At 55.5% G+C, this 18,065-nt stretch overlaps 1 protein-coding gene across 2 annotated transcripts in view; it reads right to left on the reverse strand.

The window, feature by feature from the left end:
• LOC140399096 (pappalysin-1-like) overlaps positions 1-18,065 on the reverse strand; it is a 457,633-nt gene that overhangs the window by 137,531 nt on the left and 302,037 nt on the right. For both annotated transcript variants that reach the window (XM_072488243.1, XM_072488242.1), the window contains exons 17-18: positions 17,388-17,559; positions 5,153-5,300 (exon numbers count right to left, since the gene is read on the reverse strand). In XM_072488243.1, the coding sequence (XP_072344344.1) occupies positions 5,153-5,300; positions 17,388-17,559 (320 nt within the window). The remainder of the gene's footprint in view (positions 1-5,152; positions 5,301-17,387; positions 17,560-18,065) is intronic.

Below are 18,065 nucleotides of genomic sequence, written 5' to 3' on the forward strand. Positions count from 1 at the left end.
GTGCCTCCCAGTCGCTTGTCAAGACACCGTGTCATCCCCTCCACCACCTCTCCGGCGGTCAAACGCAAGCCTCAGAGACTGGACTTATGAGCATTTGTTTTGTTTGTTCTGTTCTGTATTCCTCAGTCAGTCACATTAGACAGACACATTCACATGTGTATACATCCCCCAAAAAAGGGGGGAGTTGTCATGATATGCAAACATGCAACCAATGAACACTCAGAATAGGACACAACGAATGGGCAGTCAGGACACTCAGAGGTGGCATCACCACAAGGGAGCATGCCATGAACACTATAAAAGGGATGAGGCACTCACACCCTGCCATTTCCACAGACAGACATCTAGAGAGTTAGACAGGGTTGATCAGCAGCATCACACCCCAGCACATGGCTTAGAGCAAGCTGGCACAGTTAGACTGAGTTACTACAATTAGATTAGCAGAGAATCAAACTCATTTGAGAACTGTGTTAATAGTTCAATAAACACGTTGAACTCATTTCAGAGTCTGGAGCATCCTTTAGTTAAGACTGCATCAAGTAGCAGCCTGTGTTATCCGAAGCAGCATAACACAACAAACAGAGAAACAGCTAATAATAATATAATAATCGCTTATTGTCACAAGTAGGCTTCAATGAAGTTACTGTGAAAAGCCCCTAGTCGCCACATTCCGGCGCCTGGTCAGGGAGGCCGGTACGGGAATTGAACCTGCGCTGCTGGCCTTGTTCTGCATTACAAGCCAGCTGTTTAGCCCACTGTGCTAAACCAGCCCCATGTAACCTCAGCACACTTTTTGTGCCTGCCAATTAATCACCTTTACATAATTGGACTCAGTAACTTGTTCAACCAGCGCCCCTGATGGTGTATTGAGGCGGAATGCACTAAGAAGAATACTCTTTCCTAATGCTTTTCTTGTTTTGAATTAGTTATAGGCGCACTCTGTTTTGATTTAAGAGCTCCCACCAGGTGCTCTAATCAGATAAGATGGCTGCTCCGTGCTCTGCATTCCAATTTTGTAGAGTTTGCATCCCAAGTAGGCAACATAGTCAGTATGTGATGGACTCTGTGGCCAACACAAAGCTGCTGTGCTAACTGAAGTACAGTGCGGATATGTAAACTTTGCTGGCAATTCTATCTGTTTAACTCTACTCTCCACCTCACTGGGCTCAGTCACACTAAGCGATCTTTGTCTGAAAATATGTCATAGCTTAATACTATGAATAAAATATATTTTTTAAATACTATAGGATGAGAGAAAAGGGAATTTTAATTCTTTGACTTCGAAAATAAGTGCTGGTGATGACATTTTCTCAATCAATGCTCGAATCCGATCGGTATTTTGGCACATTGTGAATATTTTATTGTAAAAATACTTTAAAAAATGCATTAATTTTGGATTCATTCATTATATTCTGCCTAAAGCGACATCTGTAATAAATTTCTGCAAGACAAAATGTTGCAATGGAATTCATTCACATACTGACAACACATACTACATTCCATGGATCTCAGCAATTCCATAATTGATGGGGCAAAGATATTTAAGCACTATGGATAGCTCCACAATTCCTAACTCATACTAATCTGTCTGTCTGTCTGTTTCTCCCTCTCTCTCTCCTCCTTTCTCCTTAACTAATCAGACATTAGTCATGCCTGGGTAAACAGTAGAATCAGGGTTGCCCTCAAACTCACCATTGTATTTTGTACTAATTAATTTTTAACCTTTAGAGAGTATGTGCTCCACTGACTTAAGTGTCGAATGATCAAGGCAGCTCCATTGGGGCTGTGTTTAACAGAGCAGGGTGCCATTTATTTCAGAATTTACAGGTTGCACAGTGCATTCTACTTAAACAAACCAGAGGTCTGTCAAGGGCTTTATTTTTCTTTTATTATATCACACCCACAGTGCAGGCAGAGCTGAAGAGCAGGCAATCAATAGACAGATTCACCAACTGAAAGCTTGCAGAGGCCAATGGCTGCATTTGAAACGGTAGAACACAATTATCCGAATGCTAGGAAATTAGATTTTAGATGTTGAAGCGAAACATTTAAAAAAAAATGAAGTTTTGGACTGTAAAGAAAGGTTATTCCAAGGTCAGGAAGTGGAAGGTCATGTTACGAACTAGCCAAAGGTCAGCATCGTAACTTTGTACTGAAGCTTTGGATGCCCACACCGGGAGGTATGTCGTGGAAGTAGCTGATTATAAGGTTACAATAAGCTAGACTGGCATTCACTGACACCTTGGTACTTTTTTTCACTCAGGTAATACTTTAAACAGCAGCGGCAGGCACTGACATTAAGTAAGCCCTGCTTATAATGAGTGGAATTCCTCAGGCCTTATTTTAATTTGATTTTTTTCAAATAATAAATTTTATGCAACTTGACATTAAACTCAGTGGTCTTTCTGGCCATTCCTGTTGCAGTTTAAACCTTCAAACTCAGCCCTGACCTCTCTGTACACAGACATTTCTTTTAAAAACAACATATCATCAGAAAATTACTGGTTGACAGGTTTTCAAATTTCTTAAATTGGGTCAAAGGTTTATTTGGAAAGGAATGCTACAACTTAAATACATGGCGCAGAACAGGAAATCTGAAGATAGATTTTTTTTTTGTTTACAATTTTTTTTCCACATCGTGAACTCTGTAATTATGAAAACCTCTGGAGATTATTTTTGACATCAAACAAAATATATGGTATGACCATGAGTAAAATATCCAGCAACTGTTTTTCACATGTTTAGGGCAGGGCTAGGCGTAGTGATGCAGAAATGTCACCTGAAAAACTATGGCAGCACGGTAACACAGTGGTTAGCACAGTTGGTTCACAGCTCCAGGGTCCCAGGTTCGATTCCCGGCTTGGGTCACTGTCTGTGCGGAGTCTGCACGTTCTCCCCGTGTCTGCGTGGGTTTCCTCCGGGTGCTCCGGTTTCCTCCCACAGTCCAAAGATGTGCACGTTAGGTGGATTGGCTATGCTAAATTGCCCTTAGTGTCAAAAAAGGAAAAATGGGGTTACGGTGATAGGGTGGAGGAGTGGGCTTAGGTAGGGTGCTCTTTCCAAGGGCCTGTGCAAACTCGAAGGGCCTTCTGCACTGTAAATTCTATGATTATCATAAAATTTACAGTGCAGAAGGAGGCCATTCGGCCCATCAAGTCTGCACTGGCTCTTGGAAAGAGCACCCTACCCAAGGTCAACACCTCCACCCTATCCCCATATCCCAGAAACCCCATCCAACACTAAGGGCAATTTTGGACACTAAGGGCAATTTATCATGGCCAATCCACCTAACCTGCACATCTTTGGACTGTGGGAGGAAACCGGAGCACCGGAGGAAACCCACGTAGACACGGGGTGAAAGTGCAAACCACACAGACAGTAACCGAAGGCTGGAATTGAACCCGTATCCTTGGCGCTGTGAGGAAGCAGTGTTAACCACTGTGCCACCATGCAGGGAATTGTGGGTCAGGAGTCTCACTAAATCCCACTCCTCGGACTTCAGGTGGATTCTATTTATGATCGGCAACAGGGGGCTGGATGTCAGTAGGTGCGCCTGCCCAGTCCATTTAGAAGTGAGGGTTTGTTGAAGGTTGCGAGCCAGATCAGGCCTGGATCCCTAAGATCAGGTTGAGGCACTCCCTTTTAAGGGGATTGGGAATGGTTTGAGATCACCCAGATTACAAGGTCAAGGAGACCTCAAAACCTCCATCAACCCCTCCACCCACCAACTACTTTCACATCCATGGTCAACAACCACTAATGCTTCTGGAATCTTCATCAGGCAGTGCCATCGATGTGGTCCAAATATCCCAAATCCCCACTACTGCAGATACTCAGCTTCCAACACTCCCGCCCCCCCGTCCTCCCCATCCCCAAATGCAATGATCAAATATTAGTAAGTGTGATCTGAGGTTCATGGCTGAGGTGAAGCCGCTGTAACTGCTGACATGTCTCAGCCAGTACGCTTGGGCTGGTGTCCGTGTAGAGTTCTCAGATGGAACACCTGTCCAGCTAAAGGGTTTAGCTCAGTGGGCAAGATAGCTGGTTTGTAATGCAGTCCAAGGCCAGCAGCATGGGTTCAATTCCCATACCAGCTTACCCGAACAGGCGCCGGAAGGTGGCGACCAGGGGCTACTTCATACTTGTGAAAGTTTTAAAAAGCAGCTTCACACCAAACAGTGTATTACCCAATAAGCCATCAAGAAAACTTGGAATGCTGACACCTCAGTGGGTCTAGCTCTTGCAATTATATTCCAGTGAAAGAAGTGCAATGCCTTTACTGAGGAGGAGCACGTTAACAGAGAGAAAAGGGTCAAAGGTTAGACTAATGGGGTTAGATGAAGATGGGTGGGACGGGATTTGAGTGGAGCATAAACATTGGAATGGAGTAGCTGAGCCAAGTGGTCCATTTCTTTGTTAATTCTACTCAACTCTGAATCTAGATCCCTGAAAGTTGCCACCCAGGTTGATAGGGTTGTGAAGAAGGCCTATGGAGTGTTGGCCTTTATTGGTAGAGGGATTGAGTTCCGGAGTCAGGAGGTCATGTTGCAGCTGTACAAAACTCTGGCACGGCCGCATTTGGAGTATTGCGTACAGTTCTGGTCACCGCATTATAGGAAGGACGTGGAGGCTTTGGAGAGGGTGCAGAGGAGATTTACCAGGATGTTGCCTGGTATGGAGGGAAAATCTTATGAGGAAAGGCTGATGGACTTGAGGTTGTTTTCGTTGGAGAGAAGAAGGTTAAGAGGAGACTTAATAGAGGCATACAAAATGATCAGGGGGTTAGATAGGGTGGACAGTGAGAGCCTTCTCCCGCGGATGGAAATGGCTGGCACGAGGGGACATAGCTTTAAACTGAGGGGTAATAGATATAGGACAGAGGTCAGAGGTAGGTTCTTTACGCAAAGAGTCGTGAGGCCGTGGAATGCCCTACCTGCTACAGTCGTGAACTCGCCAACATTGAGGGCATTTAAAAGTTTATTGGATAAACATATGGATGATAATGGCATAGTGTAGGTTAGATGGCTTTTGTTTCGGTGCAACATCGTGGGCCGAAGGGCCTGTACTGCGCTGTATCGTTCTATGTTCTATGTTCTATGTTTCAACTGCTGTGTTTAAACATTTCCTCAACAACATTCCTTCGCTGTGTTACCTATGCTGTAGCCATCTTTGCAGCTCAGTCTAATTTGACTGTTAAGGCGGTGAGGTAGTTGGCAATCGCCCTTCATTGAGCTGCAGATCTGTAGTGAACCATTCCATGTTCCATCCTTCCTACAGCGAATCAAGTTATTGATCGATTCCTGAAAAACATCACATCGGCAGGTCCTTAATGATGAACATTTAGTGACACAAATCCCATGACCTCTAAATTGTGACCTAGACTAGCATCCACCAATTGTGTAATTTTGTACTCAAGCTACTTTCATCGCGGTACAGATTTGAGTTTTATTTTTTTACTGCACCTGCAGTAAGGACATCCACGCTTTCGCCCTCAGGGGTTTACAGGGCTTCATGGTGTGTACCAGGAAGTTGGGGGTTTTATAAGAATCTTTATTGTCACAAGTAGGCTTACATTGACACTGCAATGAAGTTACTGTGAAAATCCCCACGTCGCCACATTCCGGCACCTGTTCGGGTACACTGAAGGGGAATTCAGAATGTCCAATTCGCCTCACTGCACGTCTTTCGGGGCTTGTGGGAGGAAACCGGAGCACCCGGAGGAAATCCATGCAGACACAGGGAGACCCACAGACAGTGACCCCAGCCAGAATCGAAAGTGGAACCTGAAGCTGTGAAGCAACAGTGCTCATATTAAATAACCCAGCGGTTGGGCGTGGGGGGAGCAGGGTACTGGGATGGGGGAATTTATCATCTAAATGCTCTTTCCCACTCATTTGCTCCTCTCTTAAACTGTTGATGCTAATAGGCCAGTGTTCTGCTTTGCGGTTGATCCACCAAAAGGCAATAGAGCTGCCATGTTAACACTACCCAAACTTTTACTCCACAATGCTTAAATCCAGAGAAATCGAATAAGAAATACAAGTACAGGAAGACAAACTGAATTGTACCAGGCTTCTGAGGCTTGATTGGTGTGGCTCAGGGGACACATTGGAAAACTCACATTGTCTTGGGCCCTCACCCCAAACTTTGTTCCTTATCACTGGTTCCCTTTTTGTCTGCTTAAAGCCAAGTGTTCTCAACCTTGCCATCCTTTCTGACCCTGAGCTGAGCTTCTCACCCTCATATTTTCTCAGTCACCATGACCTCCTACTTCGAGGTTCATAACTGCACTTGCGCGATCGAACGGCCTCGCCGCACCAACTCGGTGATGCAACGCAATTAAATCTCGTGTGAGGCCTCTCTGCCAGGGTGCCTGGGTGGCAGTGACATGGTGCCCGGTTGTCTGTGCCAGGGATCGGGCCTGGGGGTGCCCTGCCCTTTTGAGAGGTGAGGTGAAGGGCGGCTCGAGGACCCCCTAATAGGTACGTTGGGGGGTTCGAGGGTCCAGAAGCCACCAGGGTGTTCCTCGCCTGGGAAAAAAAAAGTCCCGTTTGATAGCGGGGCCATTCTCGGCGCTGCAGGCACTGAGAAACACGCTGCTAAGTACGCCCAAAACAGGACTCTGGTTTTTCCCATTAAAGCGCACCCCTCATCTCAGCCCCTGCCTCATCCATATTTGTGTCACCTCAAGAGTTGGTTATTCCAATACGCTCTGAGCTGGCCTTCCATCCTTTATCCTCCATAAAGATCACCTCATCTACAACTGTGCTTCCCATATCCTAACCAATACCAAGGCAGGCTGCCACATAATTCCTGTGATTGTTGACCTGCATTGGTTGCTGGTCTCCCATTTTAAAGTTCTGGGGCGTCATTCTCCGACCCCCCGCCGGGTCGGAGAATGGCCGTTGGCCGCCGTGAATCCCGCCCCCGCCCCCGCCGAAGTCTCCGAAGGGAGAAAAGTCGGCGGGGCGTTAATGGCGCCGCTGCCGCGGAGAATGTCACGGGTCTGCGCAAGGCAGCCGATTTTCGGCCTGCCGATATTCTCCCTTCCGGATGGGCCGAAGTCCCGTCGACGTGATGACCGTTCACGTCGACGTCAATCAAACCTCCTTTTCATCGGCGTGACCCGGTGCTCCAGGCTCACGCCGACCAGCGAGGAGGTGAGTGACGGCCTGGGGGGTTGGCTCTGGGCAGGAAATGGCGTGGCCGCAGACTGATTGCCTGAGGAGAGGTGTGTCTCGGCTTGTGTGTGTGTGCGGCGGGGGGGGGGGCGGGGGTGGTTAGAGTAGGCTGGGCTCCGGGGGAGTGCCGGGAGGGGGTCCGTGCCGGGGTGGAGGTTGGGGGTTGTGGAGGGGGTCCGTGCCGGAGTGGAGATTGGGGGGGGGGGGGGTCCGTGCTGGGGTGGAGGTTGGGGGTTGGGGAGGGGTTCCGTGCCGGGGTGGAGGTTGGGGGGGGGTCCGTGCTGGGGTGGAGGTTGGGGGTTGGGGAGGGGGTCCGTGCCGGGGTGGAGGTTGGGGGTTGGGGAGGGGGTCCGTGCCGGGGTGGAGGTTGGGGGGGGTCCGTGCCGGGGTGGAGGTTGGGGAGGGGGTCCGTGCCGGGGTGGAGGTTTTGGAGGGGGTCCGTGCCGGGGTGGAGGTTGGGGGTTGTGGAGGGGGTCCGTGCCGGGGTGGAGGTTGGGGAGGGGGTCCGTGCCGGGGTGGAGGTTGGGGGTTGTGGAGGGGGTCCGTGCCGGGGTGGAGGTTGGGGAGGGGGTCCGTGCCGGGGTGGAGGTTGGGGGTTGGGGAGGGGTTCCGTGCCGGGGTGGAGGTTGGGGGGGGGTCCGTGCTGGGGTGGAGGTTGGGGGTTGGGGAGGGGGTCCGTGCCGGGGTGGAGGTTGGGGAGGGGGTCCGTGCCGGGGTGGAGGTTGGGGGGGGGTCCGTGCTGGGGTGGAGGTTGGGGGTTGGGGAGGGGGTCCGTGCCGGGGTGGAGGTTGGGGGTTGGGGAGGGGGTCCGTGCCGGGGTGGAGGTTGGGGAGGGGGTCCGTGCCGGGGTGGAGGTTGGGGGTTGTGGAGGGGGTCCGTGCCGGGGTGGAGGTTGGGGAGGGGGTCCGTGCCGGGGTGGAGGTTGGGGGTTGGGGAGGGGTTCCGTGCCGGGGTGGAGGTTGGGGGGGGGTCCGTGCTGGGGTGGAGGTTGGGGGTTGGGGAGGGGGTCCGTGCCGGGGTGGAGGTTGGGGGTTGGGGAGGGGGTCCGTGCCGGGGTGGAGGTTGGGGAGGGGGTCCGTGCCGGGGTGGAGGTTGGGGGTTGGGGAGGGGTTCCGTGCCGGGGTGGAGGTTGGGAAGGGGGTCCGTGCCGGGGTGGAGGTTGGGGGGGGGGGGGGGGGTCCGTGCCGGGGTGGAGGTTGGGGGGGGGTCCGTGCCGGGGTGGAGGTTGGGGAGGGGGTCCGTGCCGGGGTGGAGGTTTTGGAGGGGGTCCGTGCCGGGGTGGAGGTTGGGGGTTGTGGAGGGGGTCCGTGCCGGGGTGGAGGTTGGGGAGGGGGTCCGTGCCGGGGTGGAGGTTGGGGGTTGTGGAGGGGGTCCGTGCCGGGGTGGAGGTTGGGGAGGGGGTCCGTGCCGGGGTGGAGGTTGGGGGTTGGGGAGGGGTTCCGTGCCGGGGTGGAGGTTGGGGGGGGGTCCGTGCCGGGGTGGAGGTTGGGGGGGGGGGGGGGGGTCCGTGCCGGGGTGGAGGTTGGGGGGGGGTCCGTGCCGGGGTGGAGGTTGGGGAGGGGGTCCGTGCCGGGGTGGAGGTTTTGGAGGGGGTCCGTGCCGGGGTGGAGGTTGGGGGTTGTGGAGGGGGTCCGTGCCGGGGTGGAGGTTGGGGAGGGGGTCCGTGCCGGGGTGGAGGTTGGGGGTTGTGGAGGGGGTCCGTGCCGGGGTGGAGGTTGGGGAGGGGGTCCGTGCCGGGGTGGAGGTTGGGGGTTGGGGAGGGGTTCCGTGCCGGGGTGGAGGTTGGGGGGGGGTCCGTGCTGGGGTGGAGGTTGGGGGTTGGGGAGGGGGTCCGTGCCGGGGTGGAGGTTGGGGGTTGGGGAGGGGGTCCGTGCCGGGGTGGAGGTTGGGGGGGGGTCCGTGCTGGGGTGGAGGTTGGGGGTTGGGGAGGGGGTCCGTGCCGGGGTGGAGGTTGGGGGTTGGGGAGGGGGTCCGTGCCGGGGTGGAGGTTGGGGGGGGGGTCCGTGCCGGGGTGGAGGTTGGGGGTTGTGGAGGGGGTCCGTGCCGGGGTGGAGGTTGGGGGGGCGGGGTCCGTGCTGGGGTGGAGGTTGGGGAGGGGGTCCGTGCCGGGGTGGAGGTTGGGGGTTGGGGAGGGGTTCCGTGCCGGGGTGGAGGTTGGGAAGGGGGTCCGTGCCGGGGTGGAGGTTGGGGGGGGGGGGGGGGGGTCCGTGCCGGGGTGGGTGATGGGAGGGCAAATGAGTTGGTCCACCTGGCCAGGTGCCAGCCTCCAACAGTTGGACCCATGCGGTCCATGCCACCTGGCTGGGGGGAGGAGGGGATATGGGCAATGATGACATGTCGTCGTTCCCCTCCCCCCCACCAGGTCGTCATGTTTTCAGATCATCCAGCGATGTTGGCCGCCGTGGTGGCAGCCGCTCATGTCTATGTTGCCCTGGATGAGGAGGAGGAGGAGGAGGAGGAGCGTGCCAGAGAGGCGGCGCAGGCTGCCGCAGAGGGGCAGGCGGCAGCCGCCCAGGCTGGAGGGACACCTGACCGACAGGACGAGGAGGGGGAGGAGGACGTCGCGGCCCCACGGCAACGGAGGCACCCGAGGGCGCCCCGTGTGTACCGGCCCCGGCAGTCATACCAGGACCTCACGGACCGGGAATGCAGGAGGAGACTCCGGATGAGCCGGGAAACCGTGGCACACATCTGCCACCTGCTGGCACACCTGTCACCGCGTGGCACTGGCGGGGGACACCCTCTCCCCGTGTCCGTCAAGGTTACGGTGGCCCTGAACTTTTATGCAACGGGGTCATTCCAGGCACCGAGTGGGGACCTGTCCGGCATATCGCAGACATCGGTGCATCGGTGCATCCGGGCAGTGACAGATGCCCTTTATGCCATGGCGCACCGCTACATCCGCTTCCCCGTGGACCGGGCCAGCCAAGATGCCCGGGCCGTGGGCTTCTCTGCCATTGCCGGGTTCCCCATGGTCCAGGGCGCGATCGATGGGATGCACGTCGCCGTGCGGCCACCTGCAGATAACAGGGCCGTGTTCACTAATAGGAAGGGGACCTATTCGATGAACGTACAGGTGGTCTGCGACCACCGCATGATGATCCTGCACGTCTGCGCCCGTTACCCAGGCAGTGTACACGACTCATTCGTGTTGTCGCGGTCATCCATCCCCGGCATGTACGAGGGACGCCATCCCCGGCTGAGGGGCTGGTTGCTGGGCGACAGGGGCTACCCATTGCGATCGTGGCTGATGACGCCTATACGGAGGCCACGCAATGAGGCGGAGAACCGCTACAATGATGCCCATGTAGCGACAAGGGGAGTGATCGAGAGGTGCTTTGGCGTGCTGAAGATGCGTTTCAGGTGCCTGGACCTCTCTGGGGGCGCCCTCCAGTATCGGTCAGATAGGGTCGGCCGCATCATTGTGGTGTGCTGCGTCCTGCACAACATAGCCCAGCAGAGGGGCGATGTGCCGCAGGCAGAGGAGGGCGGAGTGGAGGAGCAGCAGGAAGAGGCGCAGTCCTCCCCAGATGAGGGGGATGGGGGCAATGGTCAGGGCAGACGGGGTAGACACAGACGGGTGGCTGTCCACCGTTACCGGCTGGCCCAGCGGGCACGGGACAGACTGATAGACGCCCGCTTCACTGACTAGATGGGCGTGGGAATCGGGTAGTATGGCCACAGACCGCACACCATGACAACAGCCGACCACCCACACCCCCCACCCATCCACCCACCCAGCACCCTCACCCCCCTCCCCAACCCCACACACCCCACCCGCATGCACACCACCCCCCCACTCCCAATTGCCGATCCACCGGCGGCACAACGGGCCGGGCTCACCCAGTTGCGGGTGGACGCGTGTCTATCGCAGGCCATGGAGAATGATGACAACCCGCCTCCGATGAGCTCCTGGCTCTACATCGTTGGACTATGTCTGACCCATGGCCACAGTACCACCATCCACCCGGACCATCCCTGCATGCGGCTGTGACACTGCAGCGCACGGTCCCGTCCTCTGCCCGGGGGATGTTGATGGCGGCCCAGGGGGAAGGGGGCAGACTCACCTGGGGCTGAGGTAAGACCACCCCTCACACACACACTTGCGCTCAACGTACATGACACCCCCGCACACTTTGGACAGAGCACAAAGGCAGCTTCGGTAGGTGTAACATTGACTTTAATAACCAAAGGAGTTCATGCACGTGCCCTAGCGCCTAAAACTCATCTGTGCCCTGCACCCGTGCCAACTTACTCAGTGTCTAATTGTTTGGCCTTACGGGCCCTTTGACTACGTCTACGTGGTTCCCCAGACGGTACAGCAGAACTGGAGGTGGACTCCTGTGATTCCTGCCCTCTGACACTGGATCCCTTTGGCGGCCGTTTCCTGGGGCGTCCTGGCCTAGATGGGCCAGGCTGCGGCCCGGGCGACTGGGATGGCGAGCTGCCAGCCTGTCCTGCCCGTTGCCCACCCGATGCACCTGGGACGGAAGGGGGGGAGTCCGAGGTGTCGCGGTGTACCGGGACCTCCCCTACAGAGGGAGCCGGGATGGACCACACCACCTCCTCCTCCCTCGGGGTGCCCGATGGCCCCCAGGCCTCTACATGGGTGGGGGATGCGAACGGACTGGCCATCCGACGCGCCCCCGACATCTGGCGCTGCCAGTCCTGGAGGCCCGTGCTGGTATCGACAGGGGTCTGCAGGTTTGCAGCCATGGAGCCCAGGGGGTTGTCGAACCCTGTCTGCGACAGTGCGACGCCAGCTCGCACATGGCCACTGGCGCCGATGCCCTCAGCGATGGCCTGCTGAGACTGGGCCATGGCCTGCAGAGACTGGGCCATGGCCTGCAGAGACTGGGCTATGGCCTGCTGAGACTGGGCCATGGCCTGCTGAGACTGGGCTATGGCGTTGAGCGCCTCTGCCATCTGGCGCTGGCACTGGCTCATGGCCTCCTGTGAGAGGGCAGCCATTTCCTGGGCCACAGACGCCGCCTGCACGGAAGGCCCCAGGCCTCGCAAACCGTTCCCCATGTCTGACACCGTCGCACCCATTGCCTCCACCGCGGACGCCACCCGTGCGGTGTCAGCCTGGGTGGCACGCATGACCGGGACCACTCCCAGCTCCTGGACGCGGGTGGACTCCTCCACCTGCGACCGCAGCCGCCGCAAGCCACCCGTCACCCTATTCGCTCGTCTCCGTGTCGGTGGTTGCATCGGATCTATGTGTGGGTGTGGTAACTGCAGGAACCCGGGATCCATCTGGGCGGCAGATGTTCGCTTGGCCTGGGCTGCCCTCCGACCGCCCGGTCCCTCTGCTGCTCCTACCTCCACCTGCTGTACCGGGACGGCTGTGTTGTGCGCACCAGTGAGTGTACCAGACGCCTCATCACTAAAGTGCCCAACCGTGGTGAGTGTTTCTGCGATGGTGGAGGGTGTTGGTGACAGCAGTGGCGTTGTGTCGTGCTCTTCGTCCCACTCTGAGTCCATGGCACTTTGGGGTGGGGGTTCGTCTCCACCCATCCACTCTGAGTCACTGTCCGGTATTTCGTCTTCCCGGGTAGGGGTGTCCTGGGTAGTGCTGTCCCGGGTAGTGCTGTCCCGGGTAGGGGTGTCCCGGGTAGTGCTGTCCTGGGTAGTGGTGTCCCGGGTAGGGGTGTCCTGGGTAGTGGTGTCCCGGGTAGGGGTGTCCTGGATAGTGGTGTCCTGGGTAGTGGTGTCCTGGCTCGGATGTGACGGGGGCCTGTGGCTGCCCCCCTCATCGCTGGGTGGTCGCTCCCGCACGTGACGGGGGTGTCGTCTCCCTGTTGCTCCAGGTCTCTCCGTCTCCCGTGGTCTCCGAGGGGCATCCTGCGGGCGTCGCATGCTGGAGGGTTCGGGTCTCTCCGTCTCCCGTGGTCTCCAAGGGGCATCCTGCGGGCGTCGCATGCTGGAGGGTGCGGGTCTCTCCGTCTCCCGTGGTCTCCGAGGGGCATCCTGCGGGCGTCGCATGCTGGAGGGTGCGGGTCTCTCCGTCTCCCGTGGTCTCGGAGGGGCATCCTGCGGGCGTCGCATGCTGGAGGGTGCGGGTCTCTCCGTCTCCTGTGGTCTCCGAGGGGCATCCTGCGGGCGGTCTGCATCTGCGGGGATGGGTGCCTGGACGTTTGGTCCTGCGATACACAATGAAGCATGCATGGTTAGACATCAGGCAGTGATCAGGTGATACGGGAGAGGGGGATATAGGGGAGGGGGGATATGGGGACGGGCTGTTGGTGGCTCACTTGCTCGTGGGGCCCCGACCTCTGCATCAGCAACCTCCCGGTCCTCAGGTCCGCCAGCCAGTTCCAGGGCCCTTTCCTCGTGTACGGTCAGTGGCCTCTCATCAGCGGGCCCTCCTCCAGTCCTCACATGCTCCCTATTGTTGTGTGCGCGCTTCTCCTGGGGGGGGGGGGTGGTGGCAGGGGTAAAAGGCAACAGTGTTAGGCAGGTATATGAATGCACGCCATCGGTTGCGCGTGCATTGCAGAGGTTAAGGTTAGGGCTGGATTCACTTGGGGATATGGGGGATATGGGGGAGGGGGGATATGGGGGAGGGGGGATATGGGGGAGGGGGGATATGGGGTTATGGGGGAGGGGGGATATGGGGGAGGGGGGAATATGGGGGATATGGTGGAGGGGGGATATGGGGGAGGGGGGATATGGGGGATATGGGGGAGGGGGGATATGGGGGATATGGGGGAGGGAGGATATGTGGGAGGGGGGATATGGGGGAGGGGGGATATGGGGAATATGGGGGAGGGGGGATATGGGGGATATGGGGGAGGGGGGATATGGGGATATGGGGGAGGGGGGAATATGGGGGATATGGTGGAGGGGGGATATGGGGGAGGGGGGATATGGGGAATATGGGGGATATGGGGGAGGGGGGATATGGGGGAGGGGGGATATGGGGAGGGGGGGATATGGGGGAGGAGGGAATATGGGGGATATGGGGGAGGGGGGATATGGGGGATATGGGGGAGGGGGGATATGGGGGAGGGGGGATATGGGGGATATGGGGGAGGGGGGATATGGGGGAGGGGGGGATATGGGGAGGGGGGAATATGGGCGATATGGGGGAGGGGGGATATGGGGGAGGGGGGATATGGGGGAGGGGGGATATGGGGATATGGGGGAGGGGGGATATGGGGGAGGGGGGATATGGGGGATATGGGGGAGGGGGGATATGGGGGAGGGGGGGATATGGGGAGGGGGGAATATGGGCGATATGGGGGAGGGGGGATATGGGGGAGGGGGGATATGGGGGAGGGGGGATATGGGGGAGGGGGAATATGGGGGATATGGGGGAGGGGGGATATGGGGGATATGGGGGGAGGGGGGATATGGGGAGGGGGGATATGGGGGAGGGGGGATATGGGGGAGGGGGGATATGGGGGAGGGGGGAATATGGGGGATATGGGGGAGGGGGGATATGGGGGAGGGGGGATATGGGGGAGGGGGGATATGGGGAGGGGGGATATGGGGGATATGGGGGAGGGGGATATGGGGGATATGGGGGAGGGGGGATATGTGGGAGGGGGGATATGGGGAGGGGGGATATGGGGAATATGTGGGAGGGGGGATATGGGGGAGGGGGGGATATGGGGAATATGGGGGAGGGGGGATATGGGGGATATGGGGAGGGGGGATATGGGGGAGGGGGGAATAGGGGGATATGGTGGAGGGGGGATATGGGGGAGGGGGGATATGGGAATATGGGGGATATGGGGGAGGGGGGATATGGGGGAGGGGGGGATATGGGGGAGGGGGGATATGGGGGAGGGGGGGAATTTGGGGGAGAGGGGATATGGGGGATATGGGGGACGCTCACCCCTGCCTGCTCTGACGAGGTCGTTCACCTTCTTGTGGCACTGGGTGCCTGTCCGTGGTGTTAGGGCCACAGCGGTGACGGCCTCTGCCACCTCCCTCCACAGACGCCGGCTGTGGCGTGGGGCAACTCTGCGGCCGTGCCCGGGATACAGGGCGTCCCTCCTCTGCTCCACCGCGTCCAGGAGCGCCTCCACATCGCGTGACTCGAACCTCGGGGCTGAGCGACGGCCAGCCATCAAGTCGGGTGTTGCGGTCGGCTGTTCCGGTCGGGTGGGGGGGAGCTGCGCGGCCTTATGAGCCGTCACGCCGTGCAGCGCGTATGACGCTGCACGGCGCGTGAACCACTGCGCAAGCGCCGATCCCGTTACGTCGCTGCTAGCCCATTCGGGCCGCAGACTATCGGCCCATTTTTATGACGTGACGCAAGTGGGATTTGCGCCGTTTTTTGCGCCGATCGGCGGAGTTTCCGCCGATAACGGAGAATTTCGCCCCTCATCTCTCATGACCTTGATCCTTCCTTGCTCTGGAATCTCCGACAAATCATCACAAATTCTAATTCTTCCAACACTGGCCTCTTCTGCAGTCCAACTTCCTTCACCCACCATAATGCAATGTTTTCAGTCATTCAGGAATTAAACTCTGGCTCCCTCCCTACAACTCTATTCTGTCTCTGGTTCTCTCTCTCTCTCTCTCCCTCTCTCTCTCTCCCTCTCCCTTTCCTGCTCTCAAGATGCTGCTTAAAACTTACCTCTTATTTTACAAGTTTTGGTTCGCTCCCCTAGTATATCTCCTTTTTTGGTTTGATGTTAGTTTTTAATGTCATTATGCTTCTGCTTCTGTAAAGCACCTTGGGGTATTTTTTAATGTTAAAAGCTGAGTGCAATTTTTTGTTTTTAACATTACTTCAATCTATGGATGCAGATTTTTTTCCCTGAACATCCATTCTTCCATTCTTTGTCTCATACACCATAACAGCTATAACACTATAATAGTTGATACCAGCTAATATTACAATATGTATTATAACGCAGTGATACCAGCCAATATTACAAGCAGATCGACAAGGCTTTCCTCTTAGTGAGTCAGATGGATTGACTTTGACTGTCTTCGATTGGCATTAAGAAAGCCTCAAAATGAGTTCTCACGAAATGTCACAACCAAACTCTGATATTTTTTTCTTCTCAAGCCACAGATTTTGCCGTGCCTGTTGGGAATTTAACCATTTTTTTCTTTACATGTCATTAATTCAGGTTTGTTGGCTTTACTGCCTTGTTCTGTTGCCGGTTCATTTTGAAAGGGCCCCACCACTAGGTGTTCAAGGCAGCGCCTGTTTTGTGTGACACCCTTTACTATAAAGGTCTAGGTCCTATGACGTAAATTGGATGCTGATTGTCATGTTTGCCATCAACTTGTTTAAGCCGATGCACCGGTTCCCCGCGGGTGATAGAGCTGAAGTGTCCCACTTAAGGCAACAGGTGAATTCATTTTGTGGGGCCCCCAAGGACTCTTCTTCCAGTGCTCACAAAAATAAAGTGAGCTGGTACCACTCCCAGTACCACTTGGCAACTGTGTATCCTTCACCCTACCTGGGCCTGCCTTACTGATGGCAACTCTAGCTGATCTGGAGGCCTCAATCCAGCGAGCTGCTTGCTTGATGCCTACAGCTCGCCTGGCCGGTTTAATTAAAGCCAGGAGCATTAAGTGGCTGACTGCATTTTTAACAGACTTCTCTGCATCCTAACAAAATGTGACATCAGGCACACAGACGCAATGTCAAAATATGCAGCAGATTTTTTTTTTTTGTAATCTTGCGATTCAGCATTTCAAATGTGAAGCGCTGTGAAAATGAAGGGCACAGAGAAACCTGGAAGCCTGATTTCCTGATAAGTGTTCCCAAGGTGGTGTTCTGCGCTGAGTGCTACACTGTAAAAAATCCCCTCTTAGTTTTATCTGAGATGCCACTTGCCTCCACTGGAAATAAAACCATCCCATCGATTGGACCATCTTTATCACCGTCGTAAAAAACGTTGGAAAACCGGGGAAGCCTAAAGGGAGCTGGAAATTCCCAACATAGGAAAGCCCTCATTAACCACATCTCTATTAACTGGTGTCCATCTGTACTGAAAACTGTTTGCACTGCACATTATAAAGTTTCAGACAGTGATGTGAGCCAGTCTGCTGCGAGAAACTCTCATAAAACCTGGGAAAAAAATCCTTGTAAAGATTTTTGTGAGACAAAATTAGCGAGTAAATGTTCCTTGCTCCAAACAGGCGGCAAGATTTCTTATTTACAGTTTTCCCACTTGAAAGCTAATTCTCTAACTTTCCGCACATAAAGCTTTTCTATTCCTCATTACTCACAGTCTGATTGTTGGCATCGCTGCAGTTTACCCAACAAGCGCTGTTGAACTGGAAGCCATTTGTACACTGGTAAAACCCGTGGAATTTTGCTGGGACTGCCTCACACATAACAGGAACGCACACTCCCTGTTGCCAGCTGCCATCCTCTGTGCACCTCGTCTTGAAGTTCCTCCTGTTAAAATTAAGAACTGAAATTAGGTCTGATAATATTGAAGAGGTGACTGTCAGAATCTCTGCTAAAAACCCACAGCTAAGCATATTTTCCGAAACTTGTAAAAGGAACAAGATAGGGCTTCTTTCCACTTGTGCTCAGAAGAGTGAGGGGGTGACATTGAAGGATGTAAAATCCTGAATGGTCTTGATAAGGTGGATGTGGAAAGAATGTTTCCTCTTGTGGGTGAGTGCAGAACTAGGCAGCACTGTTTTAAAATTAGGGGTCGCCCTCATCGGACAGAGATGGGAGACATCTTTTTTTCTCTCAGAAAGTTGTGAGACCTTCGAACTCTCTGCCTCAGAATGTGGTGGAGGTGGGGGTCATTGAATATTTTCAAGGGGGGCGGAAGATAGATTTTTGTTAGAAAAGCGAATCAAAGGTGATGGGGGGTAGGTGAGTATGTAGAACCTGAAACAAACAGAACTTAAAACAAACGATCTTCTCAAATGGGGTAGCTGAATGGC

The sequence above is a fragment of the Scyliorhinus torazame genome, chromosome 22, assembly GCF_047496885.1.
Source record: "Scyliorhinus torazame isolate Kashiwa2021f chromosome 22, sScyTor2.1, whole genome shotgun sequence".
Lineage (NCBI taxonomy): Eukaryota > Metazoa > Chordata > Chondrichthyes > Carcharhiniformes > Scyliorhinidae > Scyliorhinus > Scyliorhinus torazame.